Genomic DNA, 18,249 nt, shown 5'->3' with positions numbered 1-18,249 from the left:
TATTGGCACAAAAAAAATGCATCACTTCACATTTCAAAAGTTTGATAGAAGACCACAAGATGTCGCCAAGAGTATACTGCAAAAACATTGATTGTCCTAAGACGGGTTCATGCGAGGACTCGGTTACTCTCGTTACTCTCACAGTTTATAACAATAAAAGTATAAACTCATCTTTTAACCAGGTGTCATAAGGTTTTTTACTATGACAGTACTGTTAATGTGAAACAATGTGTGAGGTATTTGCATGATTGTGAAGAGTTTTGTCACAAAGCCTAAAGTTAGTTAGAAATGGCATGCTTATCTACAATGCACTGGTAGGCCTTTGTGCATGCAGGTAATTCTCTAGTATTAAACATGCAGAATTCTAATAGGTGGTCCAGGGTTATTTTCCCTCTGGTTGCACATTGAACATGCTGATAGAAATTTGGTAAAACTGATTTAAGTTTCTCATTCAATGCTATCTTTGTGCCAGCCTCTGAATGTGGTGGTATGTAAACAGCTACAAAGAATATAGATGAAAACCCTCTCGGTAGGTAATGTGGTCTGCAGCTTATCATGAGAAACTCTACCCCAGACGAGCAATAGCTCAAGACTTCCTTAGATATCATGCACCAGCTGTTGTTTACAAAAATACATAGACCGCCGCCCCTTGTCTTACCAGACGCCGCTGTTCTATGCTGCCGGTACATCGTAAGATGTTACAGTTTTCAATGTCCCGTTGGTAGTTTAATCTTCCCAATAACTTGTCAATTTTATTGTCCAAAGATTGCATATTTGCTAGCAGAATTGAGGGGTGTGGGGGTTTATTCAATTGCCTCCGACTCCTCAGAAGGCAGCTCTTTCTCCGCCTCCTCTTCACACAGATCACTGGGGGCGGGGCCTGTTCCCGAGGGAGCGGTATATCCTCCGCCTCGGGCTTGTCAGAGTCGTGATAGAAGAAAAATGATTCTACTAGTCCGTGGTGAGTAATCGCAGTCCTGATTTCTAGAAGTTATTTTAGGTCATAAGAGGCGGCAGCAGCAACATTATGTACAAAAATAGTAAAGAAATAAGTTACAAACAATGCAGATAAACAAACAAAAAAACACAATCAGTTGGGGGTGCGTAAAATGTCTGCCTTCTGCTCCGGCGCCATTGTACAGTGCCCATTCAGAGGGTGAATGGGCAAGACAAAAGATGTGCCTTTGAAAGATGTGCCTTTGAAAGATGTGCCTTTGAATGAGGTATGGTAGTTGTTGCCAGCCACACCGATTTGAGTGTGTCAAGAACTGCAACACTGCTGGGTTTTTCAAGCTCAACAGTTGCCTGTGTGTGTCAAGAATGGTCCACCACCCAAAGGACATCCAGCCAACCACAACAGTGGGAAGCAATGGAGTCAACATGGGCCAGCATCCCTGTGGAACGCTTTCGACACCTTGTAAAGTCCATGTTCTGACGAATTGAGGCTGCTCTGAGGGCAAAAGGGGGTGCAACTGAATAGTAGGAAGATTTTCCTAGTGTTTTGTACACTCAGTGTATATGAACAATGACATATGAGATATAAATTAAAACATGTTCATTAAAAACCTTTATTTATGTACAGTGTCCTGTGGGAAGTAACAACGTGAGTCAGTTAAAATCTTTGTTCTTTTTGTACAACGGGATTGTTACTTGTATTTGCAGTTTTCTTCTTACTTCCGAACCTATTGCAAAATGAGAGACGTATAAGTGTAGCACATTATACAACATATACTTGCAATGTACTACTAGTACTACTGCTATTATAATTCTAATACTATTCCTAATGATAATTGCTGTAATTATGATACTAATAAACATTGTTGTTTTCATTATTGTTGCTATTATCATTATGCCATCATAAGAACAAGCTATGAAACGTTACCATATGCTATTAACTATTATAACACCTATGAAATACAAGAATTACCCTCTAAGCTTCTGCATCTGTGGTATTGTCTCAGGGAGAACCTTTCCAAAACTCTCTGGTAGAACGAAACAAAGTAGGCTGGATAACACAGCCAGACTCCCAATCAAAATATATGGCAGGTACTTGTAATGATTACCTGGTAAAAGAGGGCAAGATTATATAGACACACTTTATTAACAGTCCAATGTTGACATTGATTGATTCATTAACTGTTTGATTAACTGATTGATTGGTCTTACCGAGGTAGATGATGAAGGGGGATATGATATTGCCGATGCGTGCTGCCATGGAGCACGTCCCCATGGCCATGTTCCTCACCACAGTGGGGAAGAGCTCCGACGTGACGGCGTACACCACACAGAACGCTGCGGTGATGCCAAACTTCCCCACCATCTCCAGGAAGAGGGCCACTCCTGGGAGATCTGTGGCCACGTCAGTCAGGGGTCAATATCTTGTATCAGAGCTCTGACAAGACATTCTTGACCTTCACACACGCATATCAAATGGACATCAAGAGCTCATGTTTTCACACAAATGAAACACTATTTGATTATGTGCAGTAGGAAACGCTTATGGGTTTTACATTGCTTTGTTAATAATGAACTGAACATAAAATAGTGTATCCCCTAGACTAGAAATGACATTTTAACATTACCTGCTGGGATAATCTGGATGAAGAGAATAACAGAACCGCCAAAAAACAGAGTGGATGACTGGCAGAATCTTCGATAGCAAAATTTCAGCAGTAACATAGCGAGTATATAGGCTGGCACTTCTACAACTGCAGACAGGAAGAAGTTGATATAGGAATTCCCATGCAGGTTAGTGGTATTGAATAGCAGTGCATAGTAGGCCATGGTGATGACCATCCTAAAGGGACAATAGGAAAATAACATAAATACTGCAATCAGCAGTCATCATACATTATTTATAGCTCTCTAAGATTGCAAATACTGGTTGTAGTACATGTAACCCAGGTCAAGTAATGGGTATGATATTAATAACAGTGTGATGATCTGATATTAATAAAATGATGAGAGACCAACAAGTCACAAATTGCTGTGAAATAAATGTCTGAATAACCGACCTACAACTAGCCAATCGGAATCCAGTCCTTGGATTTGGTCACACCCCCAAGGCCAATCTGACATGCCAGTACAAACTACCACGAAGGTATGGAGAAAAGCTACATGCAATTTTCTGAAGATGACACGAAGAAAAGCGGAATAAACTCAACCAAAATCCTTTTACAAATGCAAAATATACACTTACTGTACACTGTTTTAACACAGTTGCAGCCGACAGTATTTTTCAGTTACAATATTTTCAGTTCAAACACTTTTCTGGCATCCTTCTTCCGTGACACACAGGTGTTCAGAGACGTTACATAGCTAATTAGAACAGGTGGTCGCCTCTCTCTTCCATAAACACACTGTAACATGGAAATACGGCCATGAAGGAATTGTGTTATAAAGGTGTGAGGTAATTTAACCTTATTTATTATTATTAATTTTTTTAACAAATTCTAGCCAATTTGGAAGGTAAGTTCCAGATGTTTCTAAAACCGTATTGCAACCAAGGCGTATTAACATTTAGACAGAGCGTTGGGGCAGTGTCGGAGCATCGGGGCATTTCCCACACACTTCAGATACAGAAACTAGTCATATGTTGCACTTCAATACTTCACAGGAGAGGCATTTGGGGGGGGGCAGAAATGCCATCTGGAACATGTGAACTTTCATGTGCCTTAAAAAACAAACTTGTATGCCATCTGTAAATACGAATTCAATTGTTAAATTAAGAGCCGAGTTGGTTTAGCCACGGAAAAGGCAGGAACCTTCCCGCTAGCCATGATTGGCTGAGATAATTCATGGATGAAGCTGGACATGCTGAGAGATGAGTTCGGATTGGTCTGCCATGTAGCAGGCTTCTGTGTATAACATGAGCTGGTCAGTATGTGTAGGTAATCCTTTCTAACGCAGCTTTAAAAAAAAGATTTCACATAGTACAACTGCAAAAGTGTTGCTCTCCACTTTCTGGAGGACCGAGTTTTGAAATCCGTGGAATGCCCAGTGGAATTAGAGTATGATAGCGAAAGAAATTGAGAACATTCTGCCGTTTGATTTCAAATATGCAGAGGGAGTCAAAAAGAGAACACACAGAAGGCTACTGTTGTATAAAACACCTTTCTCCGGATTACATCTTCAAACTAAGGGCAACCATGACATCCGTGACAGAGAGGGATTATGGTTAATTGTTTAGATAGCTAGTTAGATGTCTAAACAAAAGACTCCACCAAGTAACCATTTCACTGTACTGTTTACAACTTCTGTATGTGACAAATAAACGTTGGTTTTATTTGACATACTATGTGTTTACCAGAGACAGTAATGTGAAAAACAACATGACCTCTATCAAAGTCAAATTACGATATAACGTTAGGCCAAAGAGACAGTGTCCAAATCATAAAGTCCTCCGGTAGAATGCCCTGTTTAATTTCGTCACACTCACCACAGCAAGCTATTTTCTGTAATTAGCTTGCCATTAACTTGTAAATAATGATCTTGTTGTGAATTTATTTTCTTGCAACAAAGAATACAAATTAGTTAAAGTGAAGACATTGGGGGCTACTGTATATGACGTGGTCATTATTTGAACTGGCTAGCCAGCTAACTTAACGTTAGCTAGCTAGCTAACAAGCTAGAAAGAACCAAAACATTGTTGTGAAAGTTGGTTTTAGTTGCCTGGTTTGACATATACTGAATTGTTTTTAAACGGGTGGGTTTATTGGTGTTAAAATACACCAGTTATGCTATTTTAGACCACCAGGCTCCTGATGTCATGCAGTCTGTAGTTTTTGTGTTCATACTTTTTCATAACGACAATGGCAAGTTTGATGTCGGACGACAACAGAATGTTCATGATGTCACGGCGACAACTGTTGATAGATGTAGTATAAACAAGCCTTTAGTCTTGAAATCTTTGGTTGTTTAGTACATGGCCTTACATGGGAATCCTTAAAGAGATGGGGGGGGGGGGGGGGGGGCTAAGGCTTAAGTGAACGATGCTGAATGGGTGTAGACAAAGAAGAGCTCTCAAGTAGGTGTACCAAAACATTCAAGGGCCATTTTCTCAAAAGTGGGGTTACAAGTTGATCAGCTTTCAAAGTAGAATTACTTAACCATTGTTCATCAACTGTAATGTACTGTATGACATGCCATTTTATATCTCTGAGTCTATTTTTATCCAAAGTAAAAAATAAAATTTCAAATTTTGCTACATAAGACCTAATCGAGCCGGTCAGTCACATATGTAGTATGTGAAAACACTCTAACGCACTAGCATTACTGTCTATGAATTGGCAAGGCTAGCTCATGCTAGCTTCTTGAACTGCACTGTTGGTTAAGGGCTTGTAAGTAAGCATTTCACGGTAAAGTCTACACTTGTTGTATTCAGCGCATGTGACAAATAAAGTTTGAATTTGATTTGATTTTGAAGCAGCCCATTGGATTCCACAACACTTCCCGCAGCTACTATATAATGTTAGGTCATGGAATCCAACGGGCTGCTAAAGCATAAGCTAGCCTAGCATGCTGACTAAAAAGACACTAGTGCACATGCAGAGATAATCAATCAATCAATCAATCAAATGTATTTATAAAGCCCTTTTTACGTACTCTGTGTGACTGTGAGAGCCTTGCATCATGATCATCTCAAAATGTGCTGTGCTGCTCGTGGCAACATCATAAAGGAGAGTCTATCTTTAATGAGTGATAAGACTGGTATTTTAAACATATCTTGGAATACAACTATAATGCAATGGAGAGAACGACTTACCACAAAAGAGAACAAATTAGTATAACTGAGACCATGTTGCAGTTCTGTAGGATGTCCAAGAAATTATATTTCTTGTCCATATTTTTGCAGGCATCCTCAATCTATTGTAGGGCAGAAATACTGTAAGTTTAAAAACTTCCACGTTTGCAATGCACATTCTCCTTCCACTTTAGGATTTTCCCCCTTCCAACCTCAATTTTTCTGTATTTTTGAGGTGTCGTCCAAGTTCACTTGTCACATAGGTGTAATTGTCGCTGTATCCATTTTTTTCTTTGTAGCTATAGTGTAAGTGTGACCTATTCTGTTACCCTCAAATCTAGACCTATTCACTAAAGGTAACTGCTTACCTCTGAGGGAGTGAAGATGACCTCTGGTGCTTCAACTCCGTTCCTCCTGGCAGCGTCTCTCAGTATGGCCTCAGCCTCCTCAACTCTTCCCTGAGAGAGCAGCCATCTGGGAGACTCTGGGATTAACCTGTGCCAATCAAACATACAGTAGGTAGTACAGTTAGACCATGTCCTCAACTAGACAGTGTTGAGGGTCCTCAATTCATCAACTCACCACCAGAGGGGGATGTACATCAGTCCAGAACCAGCCATGGGTACCAGAAGCCACCTCCAATCACGGATGAAGTAGGCCACCGCTGGCATGAACATTTGGCCCAAACCAGATCCCATGAACACGCCCAGGGAGCAAAACACTACGCGCGTCCCAGGGCTCAGAATCTCGGATCCTGCAGACACCAACCAGCACACAGGTCAAAGGTGTATTGTGTCATGTGTTCTTATAGGATAAATCTGAAGTTGAGCTGTTACGAATTAATGGAAGTAATTTTTTTTATTAAAGTTTGTCACAAACCTAACACATAAGCTACCACATAGTTGGAGAATCCACCAAAGCCCACAAAGAAGAAGATGGCGCTGAATGCCTCCCAGTTTGGGGAGAATATCTGGGCGAATATAGCTACAGTCTGTAACACCATCATGGAAAAGAGCACTGGCCTTCTTCCGAACCTGTCAAAAGTTATGAACAACTCTAATTGGATTATTATTTATGTGTTGTGTTATTTATGTCTATATGTTGATAGTGGTTGTATAATGACCAAGGACACACTAATTGTTCACTGTTGTATTTTATGAGATCCTGTGAACACTGTGGGATTCTGTAGCAGCAGACAAAGAGACTGCATTTTGTTTTGACTTCCTGCAAGCCTCTTACAATTAGAATTATATTTTCACAACTCAATGTAAGAACCACAGAAGTCCTTATGGATATGATGTTCTTCGTTCTTTCCAAACTTGTCACTGTCATACACACCTGTCGGACAGCTGTCCTGTGATAAAGGTTCCCACTAGAACACCAAGGAAGTATATTGAGGATGTCAGAGGCTCTTTGAACTCATTGTCACATACCAGGTCCCACTGCAAAACAAACCATTAGTGACAGACACATCAGCTACTAATCAGTGTAGAAGATGGAACCCTTTGTATGTTTGGAGGAATCCTCGACTATGGATCTATAGGTCTGTGTTGCTCCCAGCCCAGCATGAGGGTAGCCACTTCATTTAATTCTGGGAGCAAAAGTGTCAAAATCAGAACTAGCAGAAACAGAAGATTTGTAACCTCGTCACCACAGAAGCACCACAAACTTTCCGGTTAAAAACCTTAAAATCTCTGCCTCCACTTCAAGCACGATTCGTCTAAGGAATCAGTGCACTAAATAATGATTTGTCAAAAGAATCAGTGACACTGCTCTTCAACAGAAGACTGTTTTCCCCGATCGCAGACGGTTAATATTTGATACAGGTCATTTTAAAACTCTCTTCAAAAGTTGACATGAAATGTGAAAATGTCAAGTTAAGCTGACTGCATATGCCATTGAGGGCTTGTGGACTTTATCTCGACACACTTCAAGGAAACTCATTCTTGAACTTTAAAAACAAAGTTTCTTGTTGTATAGATATCATTCCATATTTACCTATTTTCCTGGATTACAATTGTTTTGTACTGTAAAATGTGTAATGTTTTACATGTTAGAATGAAAGTAAAATGTATATTGTGAATATTCCTGACTCACCTCAGTGACAATTGTTGACTGGTAGACCTCTTTGCTGTATTTCCAACCATCCAAGCAACTCTCCAGCTCAATTTCACTCACGTTGATATCCACATTTGGGACGATGTTAAGGTTAGAGTAGTTTCTAACGGTCTCCAATTTGAGCCTTAAGCAAGAGCTAAACTGTGACACACCATTCATTGTAACCATGGGGATTGTCACATTTTTCCACGTCTCGCTGACGTTATACTCCTCAGGAATATAGCATTGGTGTGGTGGTGTATCACCTACAAACACAATATAAATACCAACAAACCCATTTGGGAGGATGCTGGCAGCCAATGCAAAGAAAATCGTCCGCTGAAAGGGTCCCCATGTTCCCAAGAAAGATGTAATTTCATCATAATCACGAACTTGGCTACTCCCGCTCACACGGTTTTTCAGTTGCTTGCCCATTGCACACATGTGGAGCAGCAGCCGCTCATAAGGCTCGAGAGGTTATGAGACTCTTTACACATAACTCAGCAGTTACGCAGTTATGAAATGTCAGCCGTGCACCCACGTTAAAATTCAAGAGGATCTTCCTTTATCTTTTAACCTGTGCGAGGTTAAAGTCCAAATGCTGAGATAAGTTTTGTAGCTTAACCATTCATTTTGTCTGCTGGTTGTATGAAGATTAGATGTGCAGTACAGTAAAGTCATATTTATATTACGTTTACATAGTATTACAAAGGGGTGTAATTCCAACAACTCCTTTGTACCTTATCTACCTCAAGACAATTTCCAGACATGCCCACTAAAACCTAAAGGAAGTGTATATTAATTGACCTTGTCTCACAACTGTCTGGAGGATCACATTTTACACAGTAGTAAACCACCTGGCTTGAATAATACTTGAATAGGAGAAATCTGCATATTGCATATTAAATACAATATAATATAACAGTCACTGATTATTCACCAAAGTGGTGCTTGGAAGTGAAGTCATGAAAATGAATTCAACGCAATGTAAAAAATATACGAACTTACCACACATTGTTTTACCTTCCTGACATTCAAATATGATAGCAGCATATGGCCTCTCGATGTCACAGTACATCATCACTTTGTCACATTATGTCACCAGACACAGATGACATGAATCTAGAAAAAGCCTCTGCCCTCAAATGATTCATACACTTTTACAAAGGACCCAAACAAAAATACTGAGCATTAGTCATCTCAATAGGATCTAATTGATATCTAAGTAACCTGCAACAATCTTTATGCATAGAATTCAATACAATCTGCTCTACGGAAAACAAATATGATCATAAAAGTGCATATTTCAATTCAAATAAGAATGATTGTCATTTAACTTAAATACATGACATAACTGCAACACCAACATAAGGCACAGGAGAAGTGTTCACTTCAAAACAAATGGTATTTGTCACAACAGGTGTGGACTAACAGTGAAATACTTTGATGGGCCCTCCCCAACAATGCAGAGAGAAAGAAAATAGAGCAATAATAGCAAAGTCAAACACAATAAGGAGTAACAATATATGCCATGTGGCAGACGATTTTATCCAATAGAAACACAATGAGTAAGGTTAACTTGGCTATATCTACTGAACAAAAATCGCAATGCAACATGCAACAATTTCAAAGATTTTACTGAGTTCACATAAGGAAATCAGTCAATTGAAATAAATTCAGGAGGCCCTAATCTATGGATTTCACATGACTGGGAATACAAATACAGTATGCACCTCTTGGTCACAGATAACTTTAAAAAAGGTAGTTGCGTGTATCAGAAAACCAGTCAGTATGTGGTGTGACCACCATTTGCCTAATGCAGCTCGACACATCTCCTTCACATAGAGTTGATCAAGCTGTTGATTGTGGCATGTGTAATGTTGTCCCACTCCTCTTCAATGGCTGTGCGAAATTCCTGGATATTGGCAGGAACTGGAACACGCTAATGTACACATCGATCCAGAGCAACCCAAACATGCTCAACGGGGGATATGTCTGGTGAGTATGCAGGCCAGAAAAGGACTGGGACACTTTCAGCTTCCAGGAATTGTGTACAGATCCTTGAAACATGTGGCCAGGCATTATCATGCTGAAACCTGAGGTGATGGCGGCGGATGAATGGCACGACAATGGGCCTCAGGATCTTGTCATGGTATCTCTGTGCATTCAAATTGCCATCGATAAAATGCAATAGTGTTTGTTGTCCGTACAGTAGCTTATGCCTGCACATACCATAACCCTACCATGGAGCACTCTGTTCACAACGTTTACATCAGCAAACCGCTCTCCCTGGCGACGCCATACACTTGGTCTGCGGTTGTGAGGCTGGTTGGACGTACTGCCAAATTCTCTAAAACAACATTGGAGGAGGCTTATGGTAGAGAATACAACATAAAAGTATCTAGCAACAGCTCTGGTGGACATTCCTGCAGTCAGCATGACAATTGTATGCTCCCTCAAAACTTGAGACATCTGTGGCATTATGTTGTGTGACAAAACTGCACATTTTAGAGTGGCCTGTTATTGTCCCCAGCACAAGGTGCACCTGTGTAATTATCATGCTGTTTAATCAGCATCTTGTTATGCCACACCTGTCATGTGGATGGATTATCTTGGCAAAAGAGAACTGCTTACTAACCGGGATGTAAACACTTTTGTGTATACAATTTGATAGAAATAAGCTTTTTGTGCATATGGAATCAATCTACACACAATATCCCATAATGACAAAGCGAAAACAGGTTTAGAAATTTTTGCTAATTTATAAAAAAATTAAATAAATGAAATACCTTATTACATAAGTATCCAGACCCTTTGCTATGAGACTTTAAACTGAGCTCAGGTGCATTCTGTTTCCATTGATCATCCTTGAGATTTTTCTATATTGGTTGGAGTCCACCTGTGGTAAATTCAATTGATTGGACATGATTTGGAAAGGCACACACCTGTCTATATAAGATCCCACAGTTGACAGTGCATGTCAGAGCAAAAACCAAGCCACGAGGTCGAAGGAACTGTCCATAGAGCTTGGAACCACCAAGACTTCCTAGAGCTGGCCGCCTGYCCAAACTGAGCAATCAGGGGAGAAGGGGCTTGGTCAAGGAGGTGACCAAGAACCTGGAGGCCACTCTGACAGAGCTCCAGAGTGCCTCTGTGGAGATGGGAGAAACTTCCAGAAGGACAATCATCTCTACAGCATTCCACCAATCAGGCTTTTATGGTAGAGTGGCCAGAGGGAAACCACTCCTCAGTAAAAGGCACATGACAGCCCACTTGGAGTTTGCCAAAAGGCACCTAAAGAACTCTCAGACCAAACAAGATTATCTGGTCTGAGGAAACCAAGATTGAGCTCTTTGGCCTGAATGCCTAAAGTCACGTCTGGAGGATACCTGGCACCATTCCTACGGTGAAGCAAAGTGGTGGCACCATCATGTTGTGGGGATGTCTTTCAGCGGCAGGGACTGGACGACTAGTCAGGATTAAAGGGAAAGATGAACAGAGCAAAGTACAGACAGATTCTTGATGATAACCTTTGCCAGAGCGCTCAGGACCTCAGACTGGGGCGAATGTTCACCTTCCAACAGGACAATGACCCTAAGCACACAGCCAAGATAACGCAGGAGTGGCTTCGGAACAACTCTTGGAATGACCTTGAGTGGCCCAGCCAGAGCCCGGACTTGAACCCGATCGAACATCTCTGGAGAGACCTGAAAATATCTGTGCAGCGACGCTCAACCTGACAGATCTTGAGAGGATCTGCAGAGAAGAATGGGAGAAACTCCCCAAATACAGGTGTGCCAAGATTGTAGTATCATATCCAAGAAGACTCACGTCTGTAATCGCTGCCAAAGGTGCTTCAACATAGTACTGTGTAAAGGTTCTGAATACTTATGTAGATATCATATTTCAGTATATGTTGATATCTTTTTCAACAACAACAAAAAAACTGTTTTTGCTTTGTCATTATGGGGTGTTGTGTGTTGATTGATGAGGGAAAAAAACGATTTAATCAATTTTAGAATAAGGCTGTAATGTAGCAAAATGTGGAAAAGTCAAGGGGTCTGAATACTTTCCGAATGCACTGTACAATTTCATAAAGAAAAAGATAGTTAATAATTACAAACCAGAATACTGTTTTGTAGTTTTAATACACCACAAGAGAAAAAAATTGTATAGTAGAACAAGATTCACAATTTAGACTCCTTCCGAAACTCAGATTTGCTATCAATGTTTTTGGTGTCTTGGTCTGTGTTGCATCGACACCTGTAGAAAAGACAAAAACACGTATTTGAAACAATTCTTCATTCATATATATACACGGATGGACATAAAGAAGGACGGACAGTCAAACTCACCCTTTGATTTGTTGCATCTGTGAGATGGTTTCTGGCAACACCCTCCCGTAACTCTCAGGTAAAATGAAGCAGAACAGACCCCCAAATATTGCCAGGCTACCAATCAATATGTATGGGAGGTACTTGTAGTAATTTCCTACAAAAAAAAAAATGAAGACATTTTCAGTACCAAGGGAGGGGTCTGAAAATCAGCAAAGCAAATTCACAGTGAGAGACATTGTCAATTTACGTCCGCTCAATCTTGTTCATCTCTACTGAACAAAGAAAGGGACCGCGAGTCCGGTCTTACCGAGGTAGATGATGAAGGGGGAGAGGATGGTGACTATGCGTGCTGCCATGGAGCACGTCCCCATAGCCATGTTCCTAACCACGGTGGGGAAGAGCTCCGACGTGACGGCGTACACTACACAGAATGCTGTGGTGATGGCAAACTTCCCCACCATCTCCAGAAAGATGGCCACTCCTGGGAGATCTGAAACATAGAGAGACAGCCATGTGTAAATTGGGTGATGTCTATAAATATCTATCAATGAGACTCCCTCTGAGACTGTCAATTAATTTTACCTGTTGGGACAATGTTAATGAAGAGAATAACAGTGCCACCTAGGAAGAGAGTGGAGGACTGGCATAAGTGTCTGGAACAGTATCTGAGCAGCACCAGGGCGATGAAATAGGCTGGCACTTCTACAACTCCAGACAGGAAGCAGTTGATATAGGGATTTCCATTGAGGTTGTTGGTGTTCAAAATCAGGGCAAAGTAACCACAGGAGATGATCATCCTGCAGAGAAGGGAAATCAAAGATACAGAGCCTATTGAGCATGATGAACAGGCACAAACAAAGTCACAGTCAGAGTCATTGAGATTGTTAAGGACTTCAGATGCTAAGACTTACCACAGAAGGGAACACAGCACTGTGACTGAGAGCATGTTGCTGCTCCTCATGACATTCAGAATGTTGTGTTTCATGTCCTTCATGGCTAGAGCATCTTCTACCTGGTGATATGGGGGTAAGTCATCATCAGGATACATCATTTAGAAAAGCAAAAAGCATAATGGTCGACATTTGTTAAGAGTAAATTCATACCCAGCCATCCCGTTTCTCAAGATGTCTCGAGTCATCTTAAAACACATTTCTAAGACTTGTCTTTGGTCAGTTAGATAACCACTTTATTTTAAGAATGTGAAATGTCAGAATAATAGTAGAGAGAATTATTTATTTCAGCTTTAATTTTTTTCACCACATTCCCAGTGGGTCAGAAGTTTACATACACTCAATTAGTATTTGATAGCATTGCCTTTAAATTGTTTAAATTGGTTCAAACATTTTGGGTAGCCTTCCACAAGCTTCCCACAATAAGTTGGGTGAATTTTGTCCCATTCCTCCTGACAGAGCTGGTGTAACTGAGTCAGGTTTGTAGGCCTCCTTGCTCGCACACGCTTTTTCAGTTCTGCCCACAAATTTTCTATAGGATTGAGGTCAAGGCTTTGTGTTGGCCACTCCAATACCTTGCCTTTGTTGTCCTTAAGCCATTTTGCCACAACTTTGGCAGTATTCTTGGGGTCATTGTCCATTTGGAAGACCGATTTGCGAACAAGCTTTAACTTCCTGACTGATGTCTTGAGATGTTGCTTCAATATATCCACACAATTTTCCTGCCTCATGATGCCATCTATTTTGTGAAGTGCACCAGTCCCTCCTGCAACAAAGCACCCCACAACATGATGCTGCCACCCCTGTGCTTCACGGTTTGGATGGTGTTCTTTGGCTTGCAAGCCTCCCCCTTTTTCCTCCAAACATAACGATGGTCATTATGGCCAAACAATAGTCTGGATTTTTGATGGCGGTTATGGAGCAGTGGCTTCTTCCTTGCTGAGCGGCCTTTCAGGTTATGTCGATATAGGACTCGTTTTACTGTGGATATAGATACTTTTGTACCTGTTTCCTCCAACATCTTCACAGGGTCCTTTGCTGTTGTTCTGGGATTGATTTACACTTTTCGCACCAAAGTACGTTCATCTCTCGGAGACAGAACGCGTCCCATGGTGGGACAACGAGAACGCGTCCTCGTTTGCTAAGTCAAACGACACCGCTGGTTCTGCTCACACTGCCCTACCCTGTGCTCTGACCTCTTTCTCCCCTCTCTCTCCAGATGAAATCTCGCGTCTTGTGACGGCCGGCCGCCCAACAACCTGCCCGCTTGATCCTATCCCCTCCTCTCTTCTCCAGACCATTTCCGGAGACCTTCTCCCTTACCTCACCTCGCTCATCAACTCATCCCTGACCACTGGCTACGTCCCTTCCGTCTTCAAGAGAGCGAGAGTTGCACCCCTTCTGAAAAAACCTACACTCGATCCCTCCGATGTCAACAACTACAGACCAGTATCCCTTCTTTCTTTTCTCTCCAAAACTCTTGAACGTGCCGTCCTTGGCCAGCTCTCCRGCTATCTCTCTCAGAATGACCTTCTTGATCCAAATCAGTCAGGTTTCAAGACTAGTCATTCAACTGAGACTGCCTCTTCTCTTATCACGGAGGCGCTCCGCACTGCTAAAGCTAACTCTCTCTCCTCTGCTCTCATCCTTCTAGACCTATCGGCTGCCTTCAGATACTGTGAACCATTCAGATCCTCCTCTCCACCCTCTCCGAGTTGGGCATCTCCGGCGCGGCCACACCGCTTGGATTGCGGTCCCTACCTGACAGGTCGCTCCTACCATGGCTGTGGCGAGAATCTGTCTCCTCCACCACGTTGCTCTCACCACTGGTGTCCCCAGGGCTCTGTTCTAGGCCCTCTCCTATTCTCGCCTATACACCAAGTCACTTGGCTCTGTCATAACTCAACATGGTCTCTCCCTAATCATTGCTATGCAGACGACACACAATTAATGCTTCTCCTTCCCCCTTCTGATGACCAGGTGGCGAATCGCATCTCTGCATGTCTGGCAGACATATCAGTGTGGATGACGGGATCACCACCTCAAGCTGAACCTCGGCAAGACGGAGCTGCTCTCCTCCGCGGGAAGGACTGCCCGTTCTCATGATCTCGCCATCACGGTTGACCAACTCATTGTGTCCTCCTCCCAGAGCGCTAAGAACCCTTGGCGTGATCCTGACAAACACCCTGTCGTTCTCAACTAACATCAAGGCGGTGTGGCCCGTTCCTGTAGGTTCATGCTCTACAACATCCGCAGAGTACGACCCTGCCTCACACCAGAAGCGGGCGCAGGTCCTAATCCAGGCACTTGTCATCTCCCGTCTGGATTACTGCAACTCGCTGTTGGCTGGCTCCCTGCCTTGTGCCATTAAACCCCTACAACTCATCCAGAACGCCGCAGCCCGTCTGGTGTTCAACCTTCCCAAGTTCTCTCACGTCACCCCGCTCCTCCGCTCTCTCCACTGGCTTCCAGTTGAAGCTCGCATCCGCTACAAGACCAGTGTGCTTGCCCTACGGAGCTGTGAGGGGAACGGCACCCTCAGTACCTCCAGGCTCTGATCAGGCCCTACACCCAAACAAGGGGCACTGCGTTCATCCACCTCTGGCTTGCTCGCCTCCCTACCACTGAGGAAGTACAGTTCCCGCTCAGCCCAGTCAAAACTGTTCGCTGCTCTGGCCCCCCAATGGTGGGAACAAACTCCCTCACGACGCCAGGACAGCGAGTCAATCACCACCTTCCGGAGACACCTGAAACCCCACCTCTTTAAGGAATACCTAGGATAGGATAAAGTAATCCTTCTGACCCCCCCCCCCCCCCCCCTTAAAAGATTTAGATGCACTGTTGTAAAGTGGCTGTTCCACTGGATGTCATAAAGTGAATGCACCAATTTGTTAAGTCCTCTGGATAAGAGCGTCTGCTAAATGACTTAAATGTAAATGTAATGGTTTATACTTGCGTACTATAGTTTGTTACTAACAGATGAACATGGTACCTTCAGGCATTGGAAATTGCTCCCAAGGATGAACCAGACTTGTGCAGGTCTACAATCTTTTTCTGAGGTCTTGGCTTATTCTTTAGATTTCCCATGATGTCAAGCAAAGAGGCACTGAGTTTGAAGGTAGCCTTGAAGTACATCCACAGGTCCACCTCCAATTGACTCAAATTACGTCAATTAGCATATTCAGAAGCTTCTAAAGTCATGGCATCATTTTCTTGGAATTTTTCCAAGCCTTTTAAAGGCACAGACAAACAATGTTGATGTAAACTTCTGACCTGATGGAATTGTGATACAGTGAATTTATAGAGAAATAATCTGTCTGTAAACAATTGTTGGAAAAAATTACTTGTGTCATGCACAAAGATAGAGTCCTAACCGACTTACCAAAACTATAGTTTGTTAACAAGAAAATTTGGGAGTGGTTGAAAAACGAGTTTTAATGACTCCAACCTAAGTGTATGTAAACTTCTGACTTCAACAGTGTATATATATATATATATATACACACTGAGTGTTGAAGCATTAGATGCTTCTTCCTAATATTGAGTTGCACCCCCTTTTGCCCTCAGAATAGCCTCAATTCGTCGTGGCATGGACTCTTCAAGGAGTCGAAAGCTTTCCACCGGGATGTTGACTCCAATGCTTCCCACAGTTGTGTCAAGTTGGCTTGGTGTTTTTTATTTTTCTCTACATACTTTAATGTCCCCATGGGGAAATGTTGTTGCAGTATCATGTACATGTTTGAAGTGGAGTTTAAATACGATAGAAAATAAATTGACAATACAAATTCATAACTGTAACATACAGTATATACCAATGAAAGGGACTAGCCTGCTGGGCTTACTTGGTGGATAGGAACTTCAGCCCGAGCTGTTTAGGAGGGATATCATACCTGGTACAAATGATTGCCTAGTTTATTTTCCTGTCGGGGAGGGGGAGGGGTGCCCTATACCTGCACCCAGAGGGGAGTAGTTCAAAGTCCAGGTACAGGGGGTGGTTTGGGTCTAAAAGGATTGTGTGAGCCTTGCTGAGGGCCCTGACCTTAAAGATATTATCCAAGCCTCTCAGTTTGACTCCAAGTACCTTGCTTGCTGTAGGAATAATCATTCTCCGCATATTTTCCTGGCTGACAGTGGCATTGCCAAACCAACGAACAATATAAACAGTTTAAATACTCTGAAAGATTCGTAGAACAGAGTCAGTGTAGTACAGTCAATTTTAAAAGATCCCAGCTTTTCGAGGAAGTACAGTGTCTGCTGACTCTTTTTGTAGATCAGGTCTGTGCATCTACTTCACTGAAGCTTATTGTCCAAGAAGACACCCAGATATTTTTATCCCTCTACAATCTCTATGATCTGACTTCTGATACAGTAGATGTTGCAGAGGTGGGTGTTGTTCGTTTCCTGAAGTCTATGCACATCTCTTTGGTCTTGTTGGTATTGAGGACCAAGTGTGATTCATCACACCACTCTACAAAGTCCGTTGAGCTTAAATAAAAACAGCAAACAGTCCAAGATGGATAAAGGGGGTGCTGTTGGGGCTGTGTTTCTGGACCTAAGGAAGGCTTTTGATACTGTTAACCATGAGATTCTCATCACAAAATTGTCCAAGTTCAACTTTTCCCCTGATGCCTTGAGATGGATGAAATCATACCTTGAAGACAGAACTCAGTGTGTCAGAGTGAGCAATGAGCTGTCGCCCACTCTTAGCTATGATGTGGGCGTGCCCCAAGGGTCAATACTGGGGCCCCTCCTGTTCAGCCTGTACATTAATGATCTGCCTTCTGTCTGTACTGGGTCTGAAGTTCTAATGTATGCAGATGAGGATGATTACAAGGTCATATGATGCTGCAACAAAGCTCACAAGAACTCACTACTGTAATGGTCCAGGTTACAAAGTGGCTCAGTGACTCGTGTTTGCATCTCAATGTGAAAAAAACTGTTTGCATGTTCTCACAAAGAGGGCAACAGAGCTACTGAGCCAGATGTCTATGTGTCAGGGGAGAAGCTCCAGGTGGTATCTGATTTTAAGTACCTTGGCATCATACTTGATTCCAACCTCTCTTTTAAAAAGCATGTGAAAAAGGTAATTCAAATAACCAAATTCAACCTAGCTAATTTCCGA

At 42.2% G+C, this 18,249-nt stretch overlaps 2 protein-coding genes across 2 annotated transcripts in view; both read right to left on the bottom strand.

Moving 5' to 3' along the window:
- Nucleotides 1–1,554: 1,554 nt before the first annotated feature.
- LOC111980299 (organic cation/carnitine transporter 2) lies at nucleotides 1,555–8,363 on the bottom strand. Its single transcript, XM_024011021.2, has 10 exons — nucleotides 7,841–8,363; nucleotides 7,082–7,185; nucleotides 6,623–6,777; nucleotides 6,326–6,497; nucleotides 6,112–6,238; nucleotides 5,765–5,865; nucleotides 2,583–2,797; nucleotides 2,167–2,349; nucleotides 1,928–2,063; nucleotides 1,555–1,682 (listed from the first exon to the last, which is right to left on the bottom strand). The coding sequence occupies exons 1-10, from the start codon at nucleotides 8,282–8,284 to the stop codon at nucleotides 1,613–1,615; spliced, it is 1,707 nt and encodes a 568-aa protein (XP_023866789.1). The 5' UTR covers nucleotides 8,285–8,363; the 3' UTR covers nucleotides 1,555–1,612.
- A 3,660-nt stretch (nucleotides 8,364–12,023) lies between these two features.
- Nucleotides 12,024–18,249, bottom strand: part of LOC111980260 (solute carrier family 22 member 4-like) — a 47,029-nt gene continuing 40,803 nt past the window's right edge. Inside the window, exons 6-10 of the mRNA XM_024010959.2 lie at nucleotides 13,089–13,189; nucleotides 12,760–12,974; nucleotides 12,485–12,667; nucleotides 12,196–12,331; nucleotides 12,024–12,103 (exon numbers count right to left, since the gene is read on the bottom strand). Coding sequence (XP_023866727.1) covers nucleotides 12,028–12,103; nucleotides 12,196–12,331; nucleotides 12,485–12,667; nucleotides 12,760–12,974; nucleotides 13,089–13,189 — 711 coding nt within the window. The 3' untranslated portion in view covers nucleotides 12,024–12,027. The remainder of the gene's footprint in view (nucleotides 12,104–12,195; nucleotides 12,332–12,484; nucleotides 12,668–12,759; nucleotides 12,975–13,088; nucleotides 13,190–18,249) is intronic.

This window comes from Salvelinus sp. IW2-2015, linkage group LG20, assembly GCF_002910315.2.
Source record: "Salvelinus sp. IW2-2015 linkage group LG20, ASM291031v2, whole genome shotgun sequence".
Lineage (NCBI taxonomy): Eukaryota > Metazoa > Chordata > Actinopteri > Salmoniformes > Salmonidae > Salvelinus > Salvelinus sp. IW2-2015.
This window is presented reverse-complemented; position numbering and strand designations above follow the sequence as displayed.

Coding starts and splice junctions, on each gene's coding strand:
- LOC111980299 (XM_024011021.2), bottom strand. CDS start 8,284: ATGTGTGCAATGGGCAAGCAACTGAAAAACCGTGTGAGCGGGAGTAGC. Junction 6,778..7,081: donor ACAGGACAGCTGTCCGACAG/GTGTGTATGACA, acceptor AACTTTTGACAG/GTTCGGAAGAAGGCCAGTGC. Junction 2,798..5,764: donor CTAATTTGTTCTCTTTTGTG/GTAAGTCGTTCT, acceptor TTGTCCCTTTAG/GATGGTCATCACCATGGCCT.